At 39.4% G+C, this 24,626-nt stretch overlaps 1 protein-coding gene across 11 annotated transcripts in view; it reads left to right on the forward strand.

The window, feature by feature from the left end:
* neo1a (neogenin 1a) overlaps positions 1-24,626 on the forward strand; it is a 125,501-nt gene that overhangs the window by 31,703 nt on the left and 69,172 nt on the right. For 10 of the 11 annotated variants that reach the window (XM_088370694.1, XM_088370685.1, XM_088370691.1 and 7 more), the window contains exon 2: positions 15,234-15,563. In XM_088370694.1, coding sequence (XP_088226820.1) covers positions 15,234-15,563 — 330 coding nt within the window. The remainder of the gene's footprint in view (positions 1-15,233; positions 15,564-24,626) is intronic. The other variant, XM_088370687.1, reaches the window with a different exon arrangement.

Here is a 24,626-nt window from a genome sequence, read left to right on the forward strand (position 1 = left end):
AGGATGCAGTGCAACTCCTTTGGGATGGTCTCCGTGGTTAGTCAGCAGTCTTAGCTGGGGTCCCTAAAATCAAAAATGTCTTTTTTTCTCTCTTTTTTTTTTTTAGGAAATCACCATGGGGGACATCAACACAAATCATGCAGTCGTCTGTGATGTTTGTAAAAATAAGAAGTGCACTATTTGCTGTGTTATATCAACATGTGGGACCCCTGTTATGGCCTTAAACATGAATTGTGATGGCAGTACTGATGAATAGGAAAGAGTTAAAGAGCTGGCGCGATCTGTTGAGTCTAGCGTGGTAAAGCCAGTGGACTGGAGCAGGACTCGCCCAGTGACTGGCTGAGCTGGCTCGTTTCCAGTAGCGCCCCATGCTGCAGACAATACTACCTGTGTGCTGTGAGAGTGTGGGAGTGCACGCGCACATAGACATTTGAAAACAGCCAACTGCTTATTTTGTGTTGACCGGAGGTTTGGGACTTGTCCTTCCTTCTCCCCTTTCTGTCGTGCCTCTGTCCCCTAAATGTCTATCAACAAGCTTCAGCTCCTGTTTTGGCTCTTTGTATTTAAATGTATGTTTGAAATCTGGACTGCGCGCATGTAGCGCTTTAGCTACGACAAGGGCTTAGAACTTAAAGGGGATCTGATTTTTTTATTCCGAGGGTGACTTTTTGACCATTGCCTTACAGCAATTGGATACCTGTGACCTCCAATAAACACACTGGCGGCAAGAGGGGAGGAAGGTGAACCCAAGGGGGTCTCCATTCTCTGGTTACTGCATAGAGGCTGCCACTGACCGAGGGTCGCTATGGCAACGCTATTTGATTCCTACAACAATACAAGAGCGCGACTCCCCTACCCCCTTAGAAGTACCACATTTGCAATCTGGACCTGTGTGATTGGCCCATCATACTGGCGATAACCATCAAGTGGTCGATTTTGCTGTTTCTGCACCCAGGGTGCATTCAAGGCTAATTGAATACAATAGAATAAAATAGAACATTTGATTTCTGCCTGACTATTAATCTGTGTTAATATTTGATTCGTTTCTTTGGCAGTGTTGGGTCATGCAATGAACAATTGTGACTCGTGAGCAAATTTTACACTGGATATCCTTGAGTAGAACTCAATTAAAAATCGGGCTGTTTTTGCTATTTTCCGACCAGGAAGGTCAAACACCTGACCATCTAATCTTTTGGTCTAAGGTGTGTTAAGATTGGATTATTCCTGATATGTGTCCAAAACTGTTTGCGACCAACAGCCTTGAATATTAAATTTGAATTTGATTGATGATATTTTTATCTTTTTATGTGTGTGATACAGGTAAAAACTAATCTTTTGACATTTGAAAAATCCTTATTTGTGTACAAAGCCTTAGTTGTTTTTGTCTTCAGATAAGACATTGGATATTTTTAGCAGCTTTGTTTTGTTGCTGAAGGCAATAACGTATCAAGTTGTTATCAGGTAACAACCTGCTAGTTGTAACTTGCTAGCCTGCATGGGATCAGAGAGGGTGAGGGAATGCATGTTTTGTCAAGACAAGAAGTCTTATTTTACAAAGTGTGCCAGAATGTTTCTGCTTCTTGTTTCACGGAAAGAACGGGGACAAAAAGACAAAATTTGAATGTCAGTGTTGTATTGACATAAAACACTTGACATAAAAATATTTATTTAAGCCGTGATTGGTACCTTCTTTGACCGCGAAGGTGCTTGCTATCAACAAAACATCACAACCACAAATGTGTCCACATGGCACGAAGGTAACCGGAGTTGTAAGATAGCTTTACTGATTAATATTAACATATAATATTTATTGATATTAATATTTATTAATTATTTTTTGTCATTATTTTAAAAATATTCTTATTTGACTTACTTCTTATTTATCGTCTTGTCGTTCTTTAAAGTTAATTTCAACGTTGAGTTTTAATAGTTGAATAAATACGAAGTTTTGAAATCAATGAAAAATTGTGCTTATGAATTGTAGTTTCAATATCAGTTTCTATGTGTGTATAGTGGTGATGATTTATCTTTCCATAAGCACCCAGACCGGCTACTCAACTCTTAACATAAAAACTGTAAACACCATAACACACTACAACCCAGAAAGATCTTGGGTGAAAGTTGAAAGAAAAAATATTCCAAAGTGGGTAAGCTGAGAAGACTAAAGCCATATGACCAAAATACATCATGTGGTGTGCCCAGTGCCCTGCCCCCTACATTTTGCAGGAAATACCATGTTGGCTGTGTATGAGAGCAAGAACATTGGCTGGGCCTCTAGGGTGTGAGCACATGGACCCAGACAGCCCTATTTCTTTGTCCCCCTGCTGTCTTGACAAGCTGTACACTTCAGAACATCGACTGAGTCTTTCATCAAGCCTTTCACCTTTAATATGGACTCGATGCCCTCCCCTGGACCAGCTTTTCTTATCTGTATTGGGAGTATATATACTATTCTTGCTGAGATGTCAAACATCTATGGACCTCCTATTGAGGGGTTTTTGAACCTTTACTCCTTTTATTTGGGATTTTTGTAGCTTCTCATTAGTGGATGAAATTCGATATTAGCAGTATTTTGGCAATGTTAGGACCGCCCTTGCTGGTCAGGGCAGGCCAGCCTTTAAACAGACGATGGTATTGTTTGCACATCAAAAATGCCAAGACCAATTATCACCTCTGCCTTTCAACACGACAGATGCTCCTCCCGTAGAAAGTGGGAAAAAAAAACAGTATTCGAACTCACAGCAACCCTTCATTAAAGTTCTTTTCATTTTTTCTGGCTTCGTGTTAAAAATTGAGTGGCAGTGATGCACAATTGCCGTTGCTTTCACAGATCACTACAAAAATTGGGCTAGCTAATTATCCCATCCCCAATGGCATGTACAAACAGGTTCATGTGACAGGAAATGTGGCATAGTCAAAAGAGTGGAAACTGAAGACGACAACTCTAAGCCTCAAGGTGATTTTCGCAGATATTTGCCTTGGTATTCTTTTACAGAGTTTCAAGGTCTTGTGTTGTAATACAGTTTTCATGCAGAGTAAAGGCCTATTTATATTTGCACGGGTAACAATAGCCGCGTTGCATCTCATGACCCAAGCATTGGGTCGTGCAGCACCTCTGCAAAATTGTTGCTGCGGTTCGAATGCTATATGGATGATGTTTCATGATTGGTCCGTTTAGTCACATGCTGTGATGACATAATGGGGCCTTCTCCGGCACCGTTCCATTGTAATTTGTCACCATGAATATGCACCATGCAGCTTGTTGCTGCCACTGCAAAGCAAGCTAGCTTGGAGGCGGCGGTGTGCGATGTGCATGTACCACCTACGATGCCGCCTTCTTGATCGGTGTCGCAATACAATTAAATGCATCATCCGTTCTGTCACTTTGCTCTAGCAGGCACGGTTTTTATTCGTCGCTTTTTCACTTGTTCAAAAGCTAAAGTAAAAACTCCCAACTCCACTCTGCCCTGACGAGTATGAAGAGGCCTAAACGGTAGCAATGTTTGCTTTGGCTCCCATTCCCATAATCCACGTCAGAATGGCTCTTCCATTACCTTTGTGTTGCCTGTGCTCAGGATGGATGAAGCTATCAGTAAAACATTCACTTGCCATATCCCCTAATGCACAGCATTACAACAAACACACATCATTTTGACAGATTAGTCTCATTGTTTCACTTTTCTTCTGCAAGATGAAGTGCTTGTAAGGGGGATTTTAGTGAAAGAATTGGAGTTAACTCAGAATCATGTCATCGGTCGAATGAAGTTGTATAAACAAACTTTCTGGAGCCAATACACCAACTACTTTGAGTGCTTGATCATTTTTGTTTGTGCACCGTTAACTCAACTGACTATTCCTTTAGTTTACTCGTGAGTGGAGTAACGACCAACCCACCAAGATACTTTAATATAGTATTGTTACAATAATAGAGCGCCAATAACAGAGACCGTGTCGCTATATTAAATGAGAATACCCAAAATATAATTCCAACTACCCAACTTGTTTTTGACAAGTACCACTGCGTGAACACAGATTAGTGCCAAATTCTTCCACTCTAAACTCACAGGAAAGAGTCTAAGTTGCTGACCTCACCTGTCAGTCCCCCCCTTGCTTACATCTCAATCCTCTAGCTGCAGACCTCAACCTATACTGTCAGCTCGTAAATAAATCGAATAATTTCAAAATAAAACTACTTTGCTTTTCCAGTTTCGTTTTAGTAAAATAAATAAATAATCGGTACATTAAAATCACAGCTTACCACAATTCCATAAAAGTTAATTTGCAACACAAAGATCATAAAGTGTACTTAGATAATTGTAATGTCAAACTGACTCAAACTTTCCAAAACAATTTGAGTTTGTTTGTTACCTGTAGTTCGTTAAATGTACGTACGTCTCAACTGATGGGTTAAATTTGTGTTTTAAGTGGAAACATACAACTTGTGTGCAATACAGTAAAAGCATTTGTAATTGTAGCGACGGCAAAGGCAAACTTTACACGGTGCTTTACCGAAGAGTAATGAAGTGCACTTCCTGTTAAGTACTCTCGAAAAACTGCGGAGTCAAAAACACCCCAATTTGGGTTAAAAATGGACCAACCCAGGAAGTTATGTCAATTTGCACAAAATAAGCAATTTTTTGTATTCATTTTTTGTTTGGGGCTGTTTTTTTTGCAGAATAACCCAAACTTGGGTCACATTTACCCAATTTTCTGGACCGATCCCATTTTTAAGCAGCGTGTATCTTTTTCAAATAGAGAATTAGTGCCACTCGTGTCACACATATAATTGCAACTCATAACTGATGAAGGCATATTCATTCATAACATTTGAAAATCAGGATCCACTCCAATTGTGGATTTGGGCAAGCTGCCATTTTTTTCTTCATAACATTTGAAAATCAGGGTCCACTCCAATTGTGGATTTGGGCAAGCTGCCATTTCTTTTTGCTATCCAAAGATTTCTCAATGTACCAAGACAGCTTGGTAGGGAATACCTTCCTCTTTTGGATGTGCTTTCTAAAAATGTGTTTACTTTTGGGTGGCAGTGTGTATTTGTCGCTGCTTTTGAAGATGATTATTCTCTATGCTAATTCCATATCGCTGCACCACAGCTCGTCTCACCCTGAGCACTTTTAAAGAGCCTTTACACAACCAGGAATTTACAATCTACTACTTGTATTAGATTGCTGCTGTGGATTCCTGTCCATTTTGTCTTTATATTCAGGACACCTATGTACTGTTGATTAAATCTGACCGAGTAAAACCATAGCAACCACGTCTGATTGACAGCACTGTGGCTGATTAGTTGGCGAGCACTCGGTCATAATCCTCACAAGCATGTAAACAAGGACTGAAGTTGCCTGTGGGTACTTTGTACTACTGCCTCGCCTTTTGGTTAAACAACCTTCAAGGGCAGTATTAATAATTGAAGCAAACACTCAGGAGGACGAGTGACCTGCAAGAACCACTCTGCTTAAGAGAGACGATTAAATATGGAAACTCTTTCTGGTGTCTAATCATGTATGTTTTTTTTTTTGGTTTGTTCTCTAAGAGCTTAACACCTACCATACCGTGGGATTACTCCTCCCAGCCAATAAGGTTAATTGTTTGATCAAGAAAAAAAATTAACTGCCATAGGGATGTAAATGGGTTTTCTTTGTTTGAACTTGCATGTGGTTCCGTCAAGCGGATGGGCTACCATACATTTGTATTCAACAGAAAGGGTTTTGGGTGGGCTGAAATCAAAGGCCTAATGATAGCTGGAAAAGCAATATTGTGGCAATAATGTTAACATGTTCTACTCAAATTGATATCCTTTTAACATATGCTTATTTCTGCCTTTATAAAACACATATCCCGCACCACAGACACAAATTCTTGCATATTGATGCTCGTTTTGTGTTCTGCTGAACACCATTTTGAAAAGACACACACAAACGCCGGATCGTTAGTTTTCCGTGTTCAGGATTAGGCACATTTGGGGCCATCTTACCCTCTTAAGTCGGTGTGGTGTTCAGGGTGGACGGGTGGGATGTGCATGAAACCCTCAAGGGGAAAGACTGAACTGCACACAAATCATTACTGCTCATCAGCCTCCGCCGCTCAGCCACTTATTTGCTTGGCAGCTTGGCTCGTCTCGCCGACACGCATTTAAGGCAGCACTCCTCATTATACATCAGGCTTGTAGGGAGAAACAAAGAAGGGGAAAACACAGTTGCATCGGAGAGGGATGGTCAAATAACGAAAAATGTGCAACCAATTCGTCATCATTTCCAAGCCCATTGTCACAAAAATGTGTCACTCATCTATTTGTGAAAGAATTTCAACATGCCAGAAAAATGTGACCTCAGCATTACGCAGCCCCATCTGACACCCCTCCGGTGCATTATTTATGGCAACTATAATAAGTAAGGTTGTACGTACGCAGTGTATTAAATACATAATCTTTTATTGATGCCCTTTTAATGGAAACTTTACAGTTAAGACTGACAGGAGAGCTTTGTATTTAGCGGCTGGTAAGCCATGTTTGAATGCCTCATTTGAGCCAATTGAAAATAAAAGCCACCTCCAAATACTTGCTGCTGTTTACAGGAGAATTGGCTCTCGGACTGTATTGCTCTGCGGAGGTTACGTCCGCTCTTGAAATACAGTAAACATTTACAGGCTGTTATGTTCAGCAACAGACTGTTTACACACCTTGGCCGAATGATAAGACGGCACGCCAGCTGCACTCTGATCAAATCTGCCACAGGACATGTTTGTGTCAAGTGCTCATGCGCCGCCCGATGTGTGTTTCCATTGTGAGAGGGACACATGCAGATAGAATGATGAGAGAGAGAGAGAGAGAGAGAGAGAGAGAGAGAGAGAGAGAGAGAGAGAGAGAGAGAGAGAGAGAGAGAGAGAGAGAGAGAGAGAGAGAGAGAGAAGGGATTCCTCGTGATGCCCTCGATCTCTCCCCGCACACAAAAACACATGCTCATGATATCATCACACGATCAAGCCGTCGGTGTTCAGGAAATAGGGTTTATCTAACTAAGTGACTGAAGCGTTCCAGTAATTGCTGAGATAGGAATGTTTTGTGGTTAGGGCACTGCCAAATTGATATGATACAATAATAAGGCGTAATCGCTCCACTTTTATTTCATTCGGAAATCTTCAAGCAGTACTGCAAGAGGTTTTTGTAACCTGTTAAGAAAAGTTAAAACATTTACATTGAAAATGTAAACAGTCTATATAGGCAAAAATAGTTTGTATTACATTGTTATGCAATTAATTGACACATTAATAACACTTGCACAAGAGAATGGGTGCAGTCTTGCAAATGCTACTGTTGAACGATACAAATGAGCAGTTTTGACCCACACTGCCACAGACATTGATTAAACAGCTTTATTCTTAGTTATATGGTATTCATTTGCAGCATCATTTGAAAGATAGAGCTTTTCAGTTGGTTTGGATCAATGTTGGCATACATGGCTAGTGACAGGTAGCGACAAAATCGTATCAACTACAATTATACTCCATATTCCTATCTGAACTTTGTTTTATTTTAGAAACAAAAATAATACAAAAATTTTGAATAAATGTGCTTGTCTGCAACTACAACATTGTCAAATAAATTTAAAAAAATGATTTAAACAAATCACTGTTAAACAGTTAAACATAACAATTATTTAGTGTTAAAGAAATCTTCCGTAGAGGTGAGATATACATTTTTGTTATGTTTAAGATTGTTTGTTTCCCCCTGACATTTTAATGATTGATTGCACAGTGTAGAAACGTCATCCCACTCATCCCTCTCCACTCTCCCGGCACAACCACTCAGACTCAAAATAGCCAAATTTTTATGTTGGTGTATTGAGTGTGTAGTCACTGAGTGTATAGTCCTGCCTAGCGTGAAACCATCAGCTGCTGCAAGTGCGCAATGTTCGTAGCGACTGAGCTAACCCAATGTAAATGACACCAGCTTGCGCTACCTATGGAGTGTTTGTTATTAGAACTTACTCAAATATAGTCCCAGTATTGGTGTCTAGACTGTTCTATGCATCTCTACTTGTAGATTCTTTGACACAACACAGGTCATTTGGTTGTATCTTAGGCTCTTGACACGTGGTCAACTAACGGCCACACGTATTACCCTAAAGGAGATCGACCTTGATTCTCTGGTAGTTTTTAGGTGGATGTGCCTGCCCCAAAAAAAGGCAAAAAAAGTCCTTCTATTTGGCTTGTCAGAGTTTCTGAGCCAAATGGTTTGACTTCTACTGTCAAAGAGCTTTCCAGTTCTGGTTTTCAAAAGAGGATTGTAGACTATAACTCGTTTCTTGCAAAATGCTGAACTTAGTTGCAAACCTAATGATGATTGGCCTGCCTCTGAGCTGAAAGTTTTTTTGGCATGTATGACAAAATGTGTGCCCATCGCTGTTTTATGAGGATATGAAATGATGCAGCTCCTTTCAAAGGTGATCTTTTTGCAGCACTTTACCCTCCATATTTGCCACCCACTTTACTACTTCCCTCAGTATCCTTTTGTTTGTGTAGTTACACAAGCAGAGACTGGCGCCGGCCTCACACTCGCTGTTGGAGCGTGAAGAAGAAGAAAAAAAAATCCATGTGGTGGCACAAAAGTGCAAACAAAGCAGTGTAATGATTGAACAGATGTGGGCAAGCTTGCAGATCTCCTGAATGGAAAAGCATGCCCAGAGGAAGGAGGGTGTCATTCTGAGAGGATTGTCACACACTGTAAACTCACCGATAACCATTCAGCAAGGCAGATTTGAATATATAAAATAGTTGAGACTTGAGCTCCACCACCGTCTGCATTGAGCCCTTTTGGGCAGTTTGTCTGTTTTGTGGTTGGCTATAGACCTGGGCAGTTAATTCTGTTTCTAATGCATTCCACCATAGGAGTTTGCTTCTAAAATAATCTTTACTTTACCAGCAACATGAGCACAACTAGTTGATGGCAGTTCAAGTAACTCATTAAAAACAACATGCATATTCTGTACGGTAGCCGAGTCCTTGTATCATTTGTTCATTCATTTTCAAATACAAAACAGCATGAAAAATATTTGTTCATATTTGTTTCAAAAACTAAAATAAACAGATAATAACCCATTTTCTGATTTTCAGTTTTCCGATCATAGAGAAAATGCGGGTGGATAAAAAATGTTAACAACTTGTTAGCTTTTCGTCTGCAGCAAGTTGTGTAAACCAGGAAAAAAATATGAACTTGAAGCAAGCTTTCACGAGACCTTGCAGAGTCTTCATTTATTTATATTGACACTTAGGCATGAGCACACTTAAAAGAAAAAAAATCATACCTTACAGATTTTTTTCTTCAAGCAGTTTTCAAGTGGTTTCGTTTTGTTTGCATGCAGGCCTCATGCATCTAATTCTTTTTCAATGTTTTGAAAAAGAATGAGCAAATGATACACTGCAAGATCTTGGGTTGTTTTACGGCAGTCAGTACACAATGCACTTCAGCAGATGAAACAACAACGTCAGGCTCCAGATCAGAAGGTTTTATAATGTCCGCAAGCAGGAATACGGAAGGGAAGAAAAGGGAAGGGAAAAGAAGGAAAAACATATCCTCATAAGGCAGACATTTGTTCTGTTATCACCTGAATGTCTTGTTATCTACTGGATGTTTTGTATCTATGTGTCATGACGTTAATGAGCTGTGCCTTATGTGTAATGGAAAAGTCTGTGCTCTGATGGAGCAACTATGTTTGTATAAATTAATAAGAGAATTTAGACATTGCTGTTGCTCCCTCTTCAGAGTCATGTTCGATTTCAGGTAAAACAGTCATTAAGTCTCCCTCCCAGAATAATCTAGCTGACTTTGATCCCTTGTATGACAGTGTTAAATGATTTTCTCCAAAAGGCTGCGAGCATGCAGAGACTTGCTCCTCTTTTATCAGCACCTCCCCATCAAGCACTTTGAAGCTGTTTATGCACTGTAAAATATCCCAAAAAACCAGAGTTCCTTCACATTGCTTTCAGGAAGAGCGAATCAACTCATCTGAAAATGCCATCCCAGTATTTGAATTTATATTTTCGTCTACGGCCTTCCACGTGCAGACAGGGACATCAGTTTCTTCTGTTTTTTTCTCTCAGCTGTTTACATAAACCTCAACGCACAATTGGGGCAACAGGCATAAAATTCCACAATGCCTTTCCAGCTCATGATTTTATAAAAAGTGTCTTGTGTCGGTGTCCTCGAGAGAGGGCAACATGAATTCCAGGCTAAATGCAGATTAATAGGATTATTCAACCAAAATGAAATTGTGGTTTAAGGGGACTAGAGTCTGACTATTCCTTTTCCGGACAAGACCAAACTTGGAGGAAATATTGATTTAAGAATCCAATGCTTATAATTTGCTACGTTTAAATGTGAAGGGAATTCTGAAGTTTATTGATTTCTTTTGTGTTTTGATGAGTGAAAATGGTTGCAAGAACCAGTGGGCTAGAGAACACTATTGGGTATATTTTCCAAATCCATAGACGTTTCTTTAGTCTCGTGGTGGCGGTGGAGGGCTGAGGGTGGTGGAACTGGTAGGGCGAAAGATGAATGTGAGTTCCTGTCTCAGATGACTATCTCATTTGGTGGTGTTCACAGAGAGGAGGAACTCTGCTCAATCTGCCCAGTCTGTCAACTACTTCCTGGCCGTGTCCATACGTAGATCCGGTAGCTTGTCCCCAGATGGATGAAATCATTACAGACTTGGATAATCACAGGACTGGGGGAAAACTGGAGATTTTTTCTAGTTTCCTGAATTATTCAGAAACAAATTCTGTCTCTTTAGAATGCTGCTGCGGTGCTTTGGGCCTATACGCAATGTGTCTATTATGAAATCGGTGTGGAATATTCAGTTATCAGTGGTTGACTGAAATTCAGTTCAAAACCTATTGTAATGTAAAACTGTGTTTTTCTCAAATTAGCAAAGAAAAGTGTGCTCAGCATCTGTGTTGGTCTGCATTGCTGTCTCAGTGGGTTGCTCCTTCACTGTGGGCCCATGGGGGGAAGTCAAATAAGAGGGCGAATCCGAGCCTCAATCACTGCCGGTTAATTATCACATCCACAGCAGGTTGGAGCTTTCCCCACTGTGTAATACCTCCCGGATCTTGATCAACTACTAACACACATAAGGAAATCCATCTTTCTGTGCATTCTTCCATTTGTGGAGGTATCTGTTCAGTTTTGCTCCAAATATTTATTAAATGGGTCATGTTGTGTGACACAGATAAGGCTTAACCACATAATTGTCATTTTTGTGTGTGGTTACCTGGCAGGGGTGGGAATTAAAAACTGGTTCTTTTCGGGAACCGGTTTCCAGTAATATCTAGGAAGCGTTTGTTTATCAATCCTGTAAGTGGGAGAACAAAACCAACCCCTTGACATGAGCTCGACTGCCGGCGATGCCTCTTGACGTGTCACGTTCTTCCGTGTGATCCGGCCTACGCGGTGAAGGGGGCAGCAGGGAGTGAGAGGAGAGAAAACCATGCTGATTATCACATTAACAGGTTATCTAACAAATATGATTTAAATATTTAAATCAGGTAGACAGCCAAACTTGACACACCTCCCAACCATGCATCTCTCTGAAGTAACTTGGTTGTATTGACTTTATTGGCTTTCTGTTTTGCAACTTAAAACGTCTTTCCCATAGCAAAAAAATAGAATGGTAATTGAGACAAGTGGAAGAAAAGTCAAGCTTCCTCTTCAGTTGTTAGATCAGTCTGTCCTCACTTGCACAATTATTTTTGACTCTGTGAAGACTAATGTGAGTCGTGTGGCGACATTCAAGCAAGTCACAGTTTGTTCATGTCTTCGGCCACACTCATAAAAAAAAAAGTGCCTGCAGTGTATTTCAAAGCAATAAGACCTGTACTTATTGCTGCTCAGACTTTTAAATTGCAATTCCAATTCTTCACTGGCTTTGTGTGTTTGAGAAGCGTTTTACTAAGATTGCCCTTGCCTTTGTCCCTCCCTCCCAGTCACACAGGGGGCTCCTTGGCAGTAAAACCAACTGGTTTTGAAAGTTCTGTCTAAAGAGTGGCTCAATAAGAAGGGTAGTCAATATGGTTGCTCTCAGACAGTGTCTCAGTAAGGGAAGAGGTTTCCTGCTGAGACACTGATGGAACAAAACAAGGTCTTTGTTCGAGCAGACTCTTTATCGCTATCCTTTTCAGTGTTTTTCCACAAGGATGGCTCTTGCCTGTTTCATGGAGATGCTTGGATGAGTTATGCACCAATGTACTTTTGCTCTGTTATTTTCCAACATGGGCTTATGCTTAATAATATTGCCTCATCTTGAGAGCACAGTATAGAATATCATGGCATCACCTTAAACTGAGCTCCCGAAAACCTTTAATGACACAGAGCAAAGTGGATTTGGGACAGAGGTAACAGCCCATACTTATCAACTAGACAACCTCATTTTCTAGCCTCATGCTCTCTGCTCCCTCGTTCTCACTGGTTGCCTGTTGTGGTGTTTCCTCATTTTCAGAGGCAAGCCGATGCTCTGTTTCCTCAAACCATTTGAGACTATTCAAAACACTCACGTATTAGACTGGACATACAGTAATTCTCCATACGCACTTTCTATAAGTGGCCACGATACCACAGTAATTCCAACATTGCCTCAGTAAACTCACCCAGCGATGTCTCTCTTTATAGAAGTATGAAAGTCAGAAATGCTTGAGGCTAAAACAAAGAAGTCATAATATGTTGGTAAATCCTATAGTCTGGGAAAAAAAGGGAAATTTGTGTACCGTATTTTCCGCACTATAAGGCGCACCGGATTAGTAGGCGCACCTTCAATGAATGCCCCATTTTAAAACTTTGTCCATATATAAGTCCATATACTTGGACACGCCTGCCGTAATGGCTCAATATTGGTCCATATATAAGGCCCACCGGATTATATGGCGCACTGTCGGCTTACTGCCGAAAGCAGATGGTTGGCCATTTTGTATGAGAGTAGTGCTATGATGGGGATAAAATGTGGCTAAAAACATCTGTTGTGCGTCTTATTAAATGTGGAAGGATAGTGTTTACAGAGTACTGGGTAAAAATGCTCTTTTAACCCAACTCGCCTATCCTATAGATTCAGTGTTAGTGTAAAGCAGAGAATTTCTTCGTGTCACTTGTCTGAGTCTGTAGCTGCTTAAGTATTAATATTCTTCACAATATAAACACTCGGCTGCTCTGACTGAAAGCCGCCTTGCAATTAGGTGGAATTTAAAAGAGCCATATCATGAATTTTATTTCACAATTTAGAACTGTTCCCAGGTGTCTTCGTAAATTGCCCTTGACAAACTTTCTGTATGTGTACTTTTAGATGCACATGTAAATTAGACACTTCAGACACCTTTTGAAAACTTGATAAAAATATTTACATTAGTTGATTAATTTTTTCCCTTGATGGCTCTCAATTTGTATGGAAGCGATTAAAAAGTCTATTTCTCAAAGTGTCCCCTTTAAAATTACTCTAACTTGTGGTTGCTGAAGAATATCTGCTTTGATGAATACGTTTAAGGGATAAGGTAAGGATGCCCAATACCATCATCATTTTACATTCATAAAATTTTTCATTAAAGCGATGACACATCATTTTAGAGTGATCGCTTGTTTATTTCTGACAAAAGGCAGAACAGTCATGCTGCTCTTTAGATTTTATGTTGAATATAAGACCTCCAAAAATCACTGAATTAGCATTAGTTTGTAATATGTTTTTTAAAAACTGCAAAATACAACTAAGACCCACTTGTGATTTAGGCTTGGTTGGAATTGAAAATAAATTGAAGTGCAGATATAATAATTTCAACTGTTAACTGTTAATTAACTGAGCTTGTCACAAATTGATTTGTGTGAAATCTGAGCCGGTTTGATTAAACTCACCTTTCAGGAAGCCGCGAGTTATTCTGTTGTATGAATGGCAACAGATGGATAATGCAGGTTTTTCTCACTTCCACCATCTAATAGAGCATTTCATTATTCTGCCTGCCACGTCGTCGCTGGCATTGATAGATGAACAAAAATATTGTTCTAGTTAATATCCATACATTTTTGGAAAAATTAAGTGAGTTTGAAAAAATTCCTCCACACGCTATCTAGTATGCTATGGCACCACTTTTGGAAATAAAATCATTCATTTAGATAGAATGGGGGCACTTTAACACCCACACAGTTTAGTGTTAAAGCTGAGTTGCCTGGCAATTGAAAAAATATAATTCACCTCAGTCATTTTCTATTGCAATTTTTCTGTAGTTGAGCTTTCAAGATAAGCACATTAAGTATTGATATTGCTTGGTAATGGAGCCCACATTACAAGCCTTCTCTCTTTGGTGCTCACAAGGGAGTTGACGCCGCAAGGTAGAGGACTTACCTCCGAGAAGTTATATTGCTCAACCGCTGACATCGCTTGTAGCTCTATCCTTCCTCTCTCTCCCTTACTTGCTCTTGGAGACAAGCCATTTCTTTGGAAGAGAGCAGGCATAGTTTAAACTGTGTTTAACATTCCACCTCTTATTTCACTCCATTCACTGCATTATTAAAATACCTCCACCCCCTTAATTATTTTCCACCGCTCCCCATCCCTGCAGAAATGGCAATTGCTGTTATTTGTCTAACCAATACCACCGTATGACTCTTAGGTGCTGGGGCCTGAATAATGGATGAGTACAAATGCAAAACAATTGCACTTAGTCTGGCTTTGCACTATCTATTTCAATACGATGTTAACGTCTATAGGCGAGAAAAGGAAATTGCAATTGCACCCCACCGTCTCTACAACTTCACTGCACTCTCCGCTCATAGGCGCGATATTAACTTGCCAGGGAGGCGAGTCTGGGTTATATTTATCAGGCTCTCCTATTCAATTTCAATGGGGTTTGTGGTTTCATAATGAAAAGTGTCCGTATGCTTTTCTCTGAGAATGTAACGTTTAGTGTTATACCAGTCATGTACTTCCAAGGTTTCTTTTTTACATTTTTTTTAGCAAGCAGTAATTTTCTCTTGACTTGCACAGTTTATTTCACAAGACCCACCAAAACCAATATAAATCCAAATTGTACAATAATACCAAAGACATTTAGAACCAGTGTTTGTGTGTGTTATGAATAATTTTATGTTGTATTCACAGCTGATATTGTATCATATGACAAAGTTTGCGATGTGGTGGTTGGAATCCAACTCACAATCTTCTCCCTTGTTTTTATTTTCCCTCCAGCATCAGCATCAGCAGCACAGCCTTTCAACCCATTCCGGTTCACGGTGGAGCCCCGAGACACAGTGGCTATTCGGGGTAACTCTGCACAGCTCAACTGTTCTGTACACAGTGATGCAGCCGTACCAGCGCGCATAGAGTGGAAGAAAGATGGCACCTTCATGAGCCTGGTTTCGGATGAGAGACGGCGCATACTCCCTGACGGCTCCCTCCTCTTCACCCATGTGGTTCACTCAAAGCACAACAAACCTGATGAGGGCACTTACCAATGTGTGGCCACCATCGAAAACCTAGGATCCATTTCTAGTGGCACAGCGCACCTCTATGTTGCAGGTGAGGAGGGGGTGGGGGGGTTAGGGCACTAATATGTAAGAAGTTACACTTTTTTTTCCTTTCAGTTTCAGTACTGGTAACCTCGTTGCACCAATAACCAACATTAAATGTGTGAATAGATCTTCTGACTCGTTAAAATTGAGATTTGTCTAACCTGGCACTTGAACATTGATTTTAAGAGCAGGTTCTGCTTGTTGCTTGTGAGCAGGTTTTGTATTGGCATTTAGTAATTATAAAGCTAAACGTTTTTAATCAGCTGGCGTTTTTTCCCCCTCAAACTCCTCTTGGCAAACTGAGTACTTCTTGTGCTCCACTTGAAACACCATTATTAAAGTACTTTTTAAATTATTTTGATGACTACATGAAAGAAAACCTAACAATTGATTGACTGATTTAAAAAAATATAATATTAGTTTGAAACCGCTAAATAAATCATCTTTTCTGCATCTACAGCCCCACAATTATCGAGGATTTAAAGTAAAAAGAAAAATGAAAGTGGACATCATGACCAAAATCTGCAAATAATAGAATAATCGCATTGGATTTCAATGCACTAGCCAACAGTGTAACTCATTGCAATAAATTAGGATCAAATTTTCAAAATTTGTGAATAGAAGTTTCACTGAATCAGTTTGAAAAATAATCTAATTGCATTGTGGGTGTGTCATTGCAATTTAATATTTCATTAAAACCAAGGTCCTCTTTACATGTACCAGTAATTTTTAACAAACACAAGCAATGAATTAATCTATACAACAAAACTATAACAGATTATTATACAATACATGGATTTTGAATGTTTTTGTCATATACTTGGTTAGGCTCACGCTAAAATAAAGGCCTATGAACCAGGTATGAAAGACTTTATCTACTTCAATTCATTCTTACCTTACCAAACACTTTGACTGGCAGTCTTTTAAGCCTTCACAGAACTCTACCAAACAAATATGGAGTAAATAAAAGTCAGAACCCAGAAGTAGCAAATTTTCCCAATATTGGTGGCTTTATCACTTCAACTTTTCATGTTTGATGAAAAAATTGTATGTAAACACGTAAATTGCACCTTAACGCTGAACTCATTACGACACTATTTCAAAATATAGATAAATGCGATCAAAACTACCCACCCACTGAACCGAAGCATTTTTTTTTCCTTTTCTAAGTTGCAGTCTGGAAATGGCATTCTACTGCATGCAATCGATTTGAATTCAATAATTGTTCAGCCCAAATAGAAATTGAATTCCTTTTCTTTGAAAAAAAGGTCGGCCATGCGCTCTTCATTAAAGTATCATCTGCTACTATGCTTCTAATGTGTGCTCCTTTGTTGATGGGAGAATGTTTTCTAGTTCCTTTCTTTGGTTGTAGTAATTGATTTCTTGTCCTTGAAGTGTGTCGTCAGGCCACACAACAAAAACCTGAATGCATTGCTTTTATGGATACTACATGCTTGAAAAAGATTCAGATTTGTCTTTTCTATTTCTTCTATTCCAATGTCACCTTTCTCAGTGTGAGAACAGTGAGTGACATGGGATTATTAGGTTTCTCGAGTCAAGTCGTGCCCTGAAATTCAATTTGCAGCCCAGCAATGCATTTACTGTGCTTTCCTCTTGCCACAATGCTGGCAGGTTTAAAGATACTCAAGAGATGCCAGTTGCAGGGCCTATACTGTAGTAGAATCTTAGTTGTATTCAAGGTGTGTATTCAATTTGGATATTTTACTATTAGTCACGATAATCATCCTAAAGATTTTTATTTAAACCAACAGCACTTTTGTCACTGAAGGATAAAGAGGTTACCCGGTATCAGAGCAACTAGCTCTCGTGGTCCATCAGGCTGCAGGCTATTATTAAAAAAAACATTGTTCTTCATTGGATAAACACTAACAATGATTTGGTCTCAATGTTGTTTTTCCTACTCACCTCGTGCAAGACAAAATAATCATCTAATTGACTCTGAACAACATATCTCTCTAAAATCATGTGGGGTCTTCACAGCCACAGTAGGGCACTAAACAAATAGTTTCAGCGCTCCCATTAGCTCTCAGGTCTGTGGAAATATAATGCAAATGGGGAACTTGAGATGAGCACCGTTGTCAGACAGCCTCATACCCAAGGGGTCAACCATGACTGAGCGTTAGATGCAATCACTTTGTACTTCAAGAGTGGAGCATCCGTCAATTTGAGTCAGCAATGTTCACACACATACTACATTTATGGTTTGACTTTAAATATTTTGCACAAACATGGCTGTTGGTGATGAACCTGCTGCTGGCGGGCAAGTGGCCTGTAGAAAACGTTAATTACAGAGTCGTGAGTGCAGGCCATTAGGTCACATCAGATCCAGGAATGATGGTGCAGGCAGAGGGTGGCGTGGGCGTGACCTCTTGGATGTAATGACCGAACAAGTCACGGATGGCTGGTGTGGCACAGAGCATATCTGACAAATATCAGGGTAATATCTGGGATGGATTGCCAGGAGACGTGGGACTTACTTCCGCGTGTTAGCACCATCATTGCCACACCGCCACAGGCTTCTGCAGTCAATGCTCATTTACACTGACTAAATTAATACTAATTGCGCTTCACTGTTTTCCCTTCTGCCCAATCAACGCTCATCTAATTAATCTGATTTAAGAGCAAAACTATAAATAGCATTCTCCAGTCCGTTTTCTCTTTCCATAAAAGCAGGTATTGTATGAATTGTAACTCTCAGCATTGAGTCGTATCGTCACACCTAATTGACTTGTAATGTGAACTATAGATACTGTTGTATCAGCACAAAAATTATGCAGCATCATATAATGCATAGTCGTGCATTTAATCATTTTGTCAATGTTATTTTGTTTTAAAATAGGGCAGGTTATGTGCATCTTGGAATTATATGCTGTGATCATTTTACAGTCCATAATTGCTTTCTTTGCGAATCTGGCATTATCTCATCGTCTTCATATGTATATTCTGAGGGACTTCTTATTTTGAATGTGTGTTTTTATTGTGCTTCATAGCAGCGAATAATACATTTGTATTTCTTAGTGGAATCAAGAACCAAATTGTAATGGTGATGTGACTTGGGAAAAGGTTGTGATGAAATAGCCATTGTCTTTGTGCTTTGTTATGTGGCTTCTTTTGTTTGGTTTGGCTTGTGTGACTACAGTCAGATATCATGGACCTGCACACAGACTTCCATCAAGGGGGAGGTTTGGGGACTCAGGAGGGGGGCAATATTATGTGTTCAGTTTGAGTCTTAGTGGGGAAAAAGGAGGAGGGGAGAGGAATTATAGGGCAGAAAGTGAATGAGCAGTGTGGAGCAGTGATAGCCAGGACACAAAGCGCTACACAGCTAATGAGAACTCCCATCTTAACTGGCTACTGTTCTCCCACACAGGCGCCCCCTCCCTTGTCCGGCTTTGAACTCCTGAATTGCTCATATTGAGTCACACCTCACTGCTATTAAAAAGGGAACCCCCAATTGAGAAGATTTCATTCTGTCTATGCTCTCGCATGCTTTTTTAAAGTCTAAATCCTAAACACCTGCATGCACGTTTAATATTTCACTCTTTATATGTCTGGGGTTTCTTGTTCTATCACTACTTTAAGTCTGTAATCCTTTTTTTAATTGTTACACCTTCCACAATTTCTTCAAATCAGGTAAGATGATTCACTGAGTCTAGTGTCATCATTACTTAGGTACCCATTGTTGTTATTCACGACAGATAAGGGACACACTTGGACGAGATGGCTAAAACATCTTTTGTTTTAGAAATAATAAAAGTGTCACCATAACATGGGTAAACATGTACAGATGCAACAAAATGAACCCCCCCCCCCCCACGCACACAAACACACACACACACACACACACACACACACACACACACACACACACACTCACACTCAATATATTTGACATCAGTATTATTTATATCTAAAATCTAAAGACCAAACTGAACTAAAGCTCCAATCCGAAAATTCTCTGCTTACAACACCGGTGTATCATCGTGTTGCATTTGTGCTGCCAAAACTCCTGATCTTGATATGACTTTTTCAGCATAATCTCCACGCTAATCTTCTCCACACAAAAATCACCTTGAGTCCTGTGAGTTTGTTTACATCACATCTTTACTGTGTTTTTGGTAGCATCCAATAATAGTGTTCCAGTCCCCCACATAAGCCTGGCATGGCGGTGTTTCAGTTTTTTTTTTTCAACAAATTTGTTTTTTATCTGTCTTTATTTCATCACATCATGTGTGTAAAATAGTTGACATCCATTGTCAGTTCCTTGCACAACTTGTATTGCTCACCTAAGCATTGCTTATAAAAATTAAGATTCACTTTGTGTTGGATGACAGGCCCATAGAATGACGTCATCAACAAATTTCATTACAAATATTTAAGAATAAAAGGTTATTGTATAGATTTATGCATAATTAATAAAGAAATCAATATTATTTGTTTACAACTGCTGCAAATGGTTGTTTAAATCTTTAAAATAATAGCAAAAAAAATCTAAACATCGGTCAGCCAATTAAATTGGCCAATTATGGTCCTTCAACTTAGGCCAAAATAACTTCATTGGGCGACTGATTAATTGGTCGGGCCCCTCTTTAGGTTATTTTTGTTTCTGTGTGGACATGGAGACAAGCTAATGAATTGAGAGATTTACATTTAGTAACCGCTCATTCTCCCAATACCAACAGACACGCTAACTCGCGCTAGATAGCAGTACCCATGGGTTTCGTGTCCTCGATAACACAGGCTCGTCATTTCTCAACCACTAATTAATTACTGTGTCATCAAATTAAAATACTCCTACTTGTAACTACTGCCTTCTCAAACACAAGGATTCCCTTGTGCTAACGCTGCTGACAGCTACAAGGGATTATCATTACTGCTTCATGCATGATTTTTATCTTTCACGACAAAAGTATTGAGGTGCACCTCCTAATCAGTCAGTTTTTTTATTATTAGGTGGCTAGAGCTTACTTCTTTCTGAATTTGAATTGTTCACCTTACCCAAAAACTTTACGCAGTTTGGGGAAAGTCCCTTTCTTGTTTTAGTTTATAAAGCTCGGTGAGTTTGGTTTGGAAGAACTTAAGAGCCTCAAGCGCAACCCCACTGTAGACACTTATATTTTCAGTTGGATTTATTTTGGCAAGGGAGCTGTCCCAAAATGATCTCCTTCCATTTCATTCTTTATTTTCAAAAATTGTTAGTAGTAAAATTGGTTGCTACTAGATTTAGAGAAGTCAGAGATCATGCAAAAAAAAAAATCAAAAGTTTTCTAATTACAATTAAATGTTATTCTTTGTAAATCAAACAAAATCTTAACCAACAAGCATCACAGTGAAATATTGGTTATTATTTCAACTTTGTTTTCACCTCCGCATTGAATGGTTAAATCAATATTGGTGAAATATGTATTTATTTGTTAATTAAATTTGCACAGAATTTTGCATTTTAGAGTTCATTTTACTTTTATCTTTCACTTTAGATTGGAAAAAGTCTCGGGGCAGTCTTGCTGGCAGGCACTAATTAGTTTATTAATTGCTCCCTATAAATTAACTAAATAAATGTGATTCCATTTTTTAACATTGCAATCTGGTTTTCTTCTGCATTCATCAATGTGGTATGCACAGGCCACAAAGGGATATTTTATTTGGACCTGGAAGACGAGACTGGACGGTCCACATTTATCCCACTGCAGTTTTCTCTCGTCAAACTACTTTCATTGGCTTACTGCTATTTTCTCCCCTCAATGACTCAACATCCCCCCATCTTTTCACTTTACTACCTCTCCTAGCCTCTATTTCTTTATTATCCTCTCATTCCTCTGCACAGCTCCAACACACCCGATGGCCTGCAGACACTCACTCCCTTGCATTGCAGTTCCACTGTGACCACCGTGCTTACTCATAAAGAGAAGAAATTGCTAACCAGTCGTCATAAAACAACAGCACAAACATGTCATTCACTCTCCCAGGAGCCACCAGAAAGAGGATATAACATATTTTGTCTTAGTTTAGCTTTTTTTCCTTCATGTAGTTCACTTTGATACTTGCATACATTTTATACTTGTGATTTTTTACCACCACATTTAATCATTGATTTTTTTTTTTTCAGCCCCTACATGTAATGTTAATTGTTGATAATTGCGATAGGCTGTCATTGTGGGAGAGGGGTGTTTATCCTCTGGTAATGTTATACTTGACAAGTGTAATTCGCCAATTCATGCAATACTTCTACTGGTTTTTGTAAGTTTACATCACGTATATAACCAATATGGTCTGGCTTTTTGGATGACATGCATGAACTCAATTTTACATTGTATTGATCAAATTAATTTCTAGTGTGAAGGCCTCTTTTGAACATTTACCGACTGTCTTTCTTTTGAGTGCTGGGTCATCGCCGTAACAAATGGCTCAGAACTGGAATCGGGGTCAGGGTTGTAGTGTTGTTTCATTATCCTGATTTCTATCTTTCTGTGGCACAGGAGAGGGTAGAAAAGCAATAGAAGGACAGTTTCAACACTAAGGAGCATTAGTCACCGATGGAGGTGAAAAATGAAAACATTCATCTACCCTTGGAGACCGAGTAATGAAAAACAAAATGCAGTTAAGACGAGAGAAACTGCAGTCAGACTGTTCTGTTTGATGTGGATGCACAGTAAACACAAACAGTAGCTGTACCCTTACACAAAGGTTGGCAAAATTTGGCGTGAAGTCCAAGATGGAGCAGGAGAGAAATCCATCTTTTTACCGTGTGTTTTTACAGTGTTGACAGGAAGTCTTTTTGATCGTAGGAAAAAAGACAGGCTCCATTTTAGGTGCAGCCACTGATTGATTCGGCCCTCTGTGTAGGCGAGGAGGCTGATTAGGATGGCCCTATCTCTTCTCTCCAGACACCTTCGTGCTATGTGCATATGTGTGTTTGTATTTATGAAGAAATTTACACCTGATTGAGTGGCTGAACATCCAAACAATATTAGTACGGTTGAACTTAATGAGGCTCTTTAATGCAGCCAACAGCCCCTTTTACGCTGACCATCTAAGCAGATTTTTGTGTGTGCAAATAGGCCATCAACGCTGAGGATCTACGTAAAAAGAGATTGACAAATGTTGGAGGAGTTGTCAATCTAATTAATTACCGATTTGATTCTAGATTGTGTTGCGTTGAAATTTTACCTTACATTTTGGATATGACCAAATGGAATGTTGCCTGCGTGATCATTGGTAATCTCACTTTTCAATATTGTCTACACAACCTTGAATATTTCCTCGAAATGCTTTCATTTTTACACATGACGTTTAGGATGGAACAAGGGCATCAGTAACTGTATGGATAATTGTTATTTGTTTTCCGGACAATACGGATCCTTTTCTATTCCACTCTCAATCCAACGAATTTGTTTGCTGACATTGACACGAGTCACAAGTGGGGATTATAGTAATTAGCGTCTTTTATGGATGCATTTGCGTCCATCACCTTCAAAATATTGTGTGTTCGATTCTCATTCAGTTTTGAATTAGCGCGCACAGCCATTTATATCTGGGGATTTAGTCCAAGCATTTCTCAAATCCCCTTGAATCTGACACCAGAGTTCACTTTCACAACATTTTCAACGGGTATAATGTTGTTGAATAGCCCATCAAAACATCGACTTTAGTCCTGTTGGATAATATAAAGTAATATTCAGTCTTACTGATGGTCCTGGCTCTATGCATCAATCAGATAACTGAAAGATAAAAAGTGCAAGCATATCCATCATCTTTAATTGACCAGCTCTCATTCAATTTTTGAAATTCATGCTGCATAGTAGAGAATGATTATAATTTTCTTTGAATGGGTAGCTTTGCATTATTTTTGCCTGTCAACAGACAGCAGTGGTTCATTAACTCGATGAGCTCTGAAATACTTGTCTGATGATGTGAAAATTTAATTTTATGAGAATGGGCCATCTACCTGCTTCGGACTTAAGTTTGCCGTAACCTCCATCCTCTTCCACTTATCTATTCCATACAAATAACCTAGTATGCAAAGTTTTTTTTCTCCAAATACTCAACTACTTTATATTTCCATAAGACAGTGTTTTGCTCAGTCATTCCCGTGGGCGTTGCTGTTCATAAAGTGTCAGGTGTAGTGTTTACCAACATTAAAATAATGTCTGAGCCATGATTTGTGTTACTTGGAAAGAACATTTACACACAGCTCCTAATCTGCATTTAAAATGGCCAGAGAAGTGGATTCTGTTTATCCTCTATTCCTTCTGTATAATTCACTAAGTGTCCTTCCTCGTTACTGTCTCAGTGGTTGTAAGGTCACTGCACCTTGGCTTGAATGATAAATTCCCCGCAAATCTGCTTGTTGAATATTTTCGAGGGATCGTAATCAGCATAGTAAATTCAATTAAATTAAATTGAAATTGGAGCAATATTCCCTCATTTGGTCTTTGGAAAATGACAGCTGAGCGACCTGTGTAACACACAGGTTCAAGATTTCCCATAGCTGTTCAGCTGAGATCAGGTGAGCGTGAAGGTCACTGTGTATGAATAATTTTCCTACCATCAAAAAACTGATTTATTCAGGTTTGGTCTTTAATAGGTCACTTGTGTGTATCTAGCCTGTTACAGACTTTATGTGTGCCGCCATCCTTTCATCTGCTCCTGCTCGCCCAAGCACGCGAGAGGTAGTTTTGGGAGTATCCACATTAAAACGATCCCGTTTCAAAGCGAAATTGGCCTTCATAGAGTATTTGAACCCTGTAAGAGACTTGACTCGCACATTTTTGCAGATTACCTGTTGTTTTTCAAAGTCCTTTTGTTCCTCAAACTGTTGGATGGAAAAGGGAGTTCAGTACGGTAGTGGGGATTTTGGGCTTGTTAAGAGTTTCAAGGACTTTTTACCACCTGTTCTGGAAGAATTATACAGAGACTAGCTTCCAAAAATACCATTCACATACTGATGTTCCCATGAGTACTGATATCTTCTTGTTTTGGCTTTTTCCTGGCTGTAGTGAGGCCCAGCAGCACCTTTTTTATTTTTTTATTTTTAATAAATAAAATTGGC

This window comes from Syngnathus floridae, chromosome 3, assembly GCF_059516105.1.
Source record: "Syngnathus floridae isolate MCC-2025c chromosome 3, RoL_Sflo_1.0, whole genome shotgun sequence".
NCBI lineage: Eukaryota > Metazoa > Chordata > Actinopteri > Syngnathiformes > Syngnathidae > Syngnathus > Syngnathus floridae.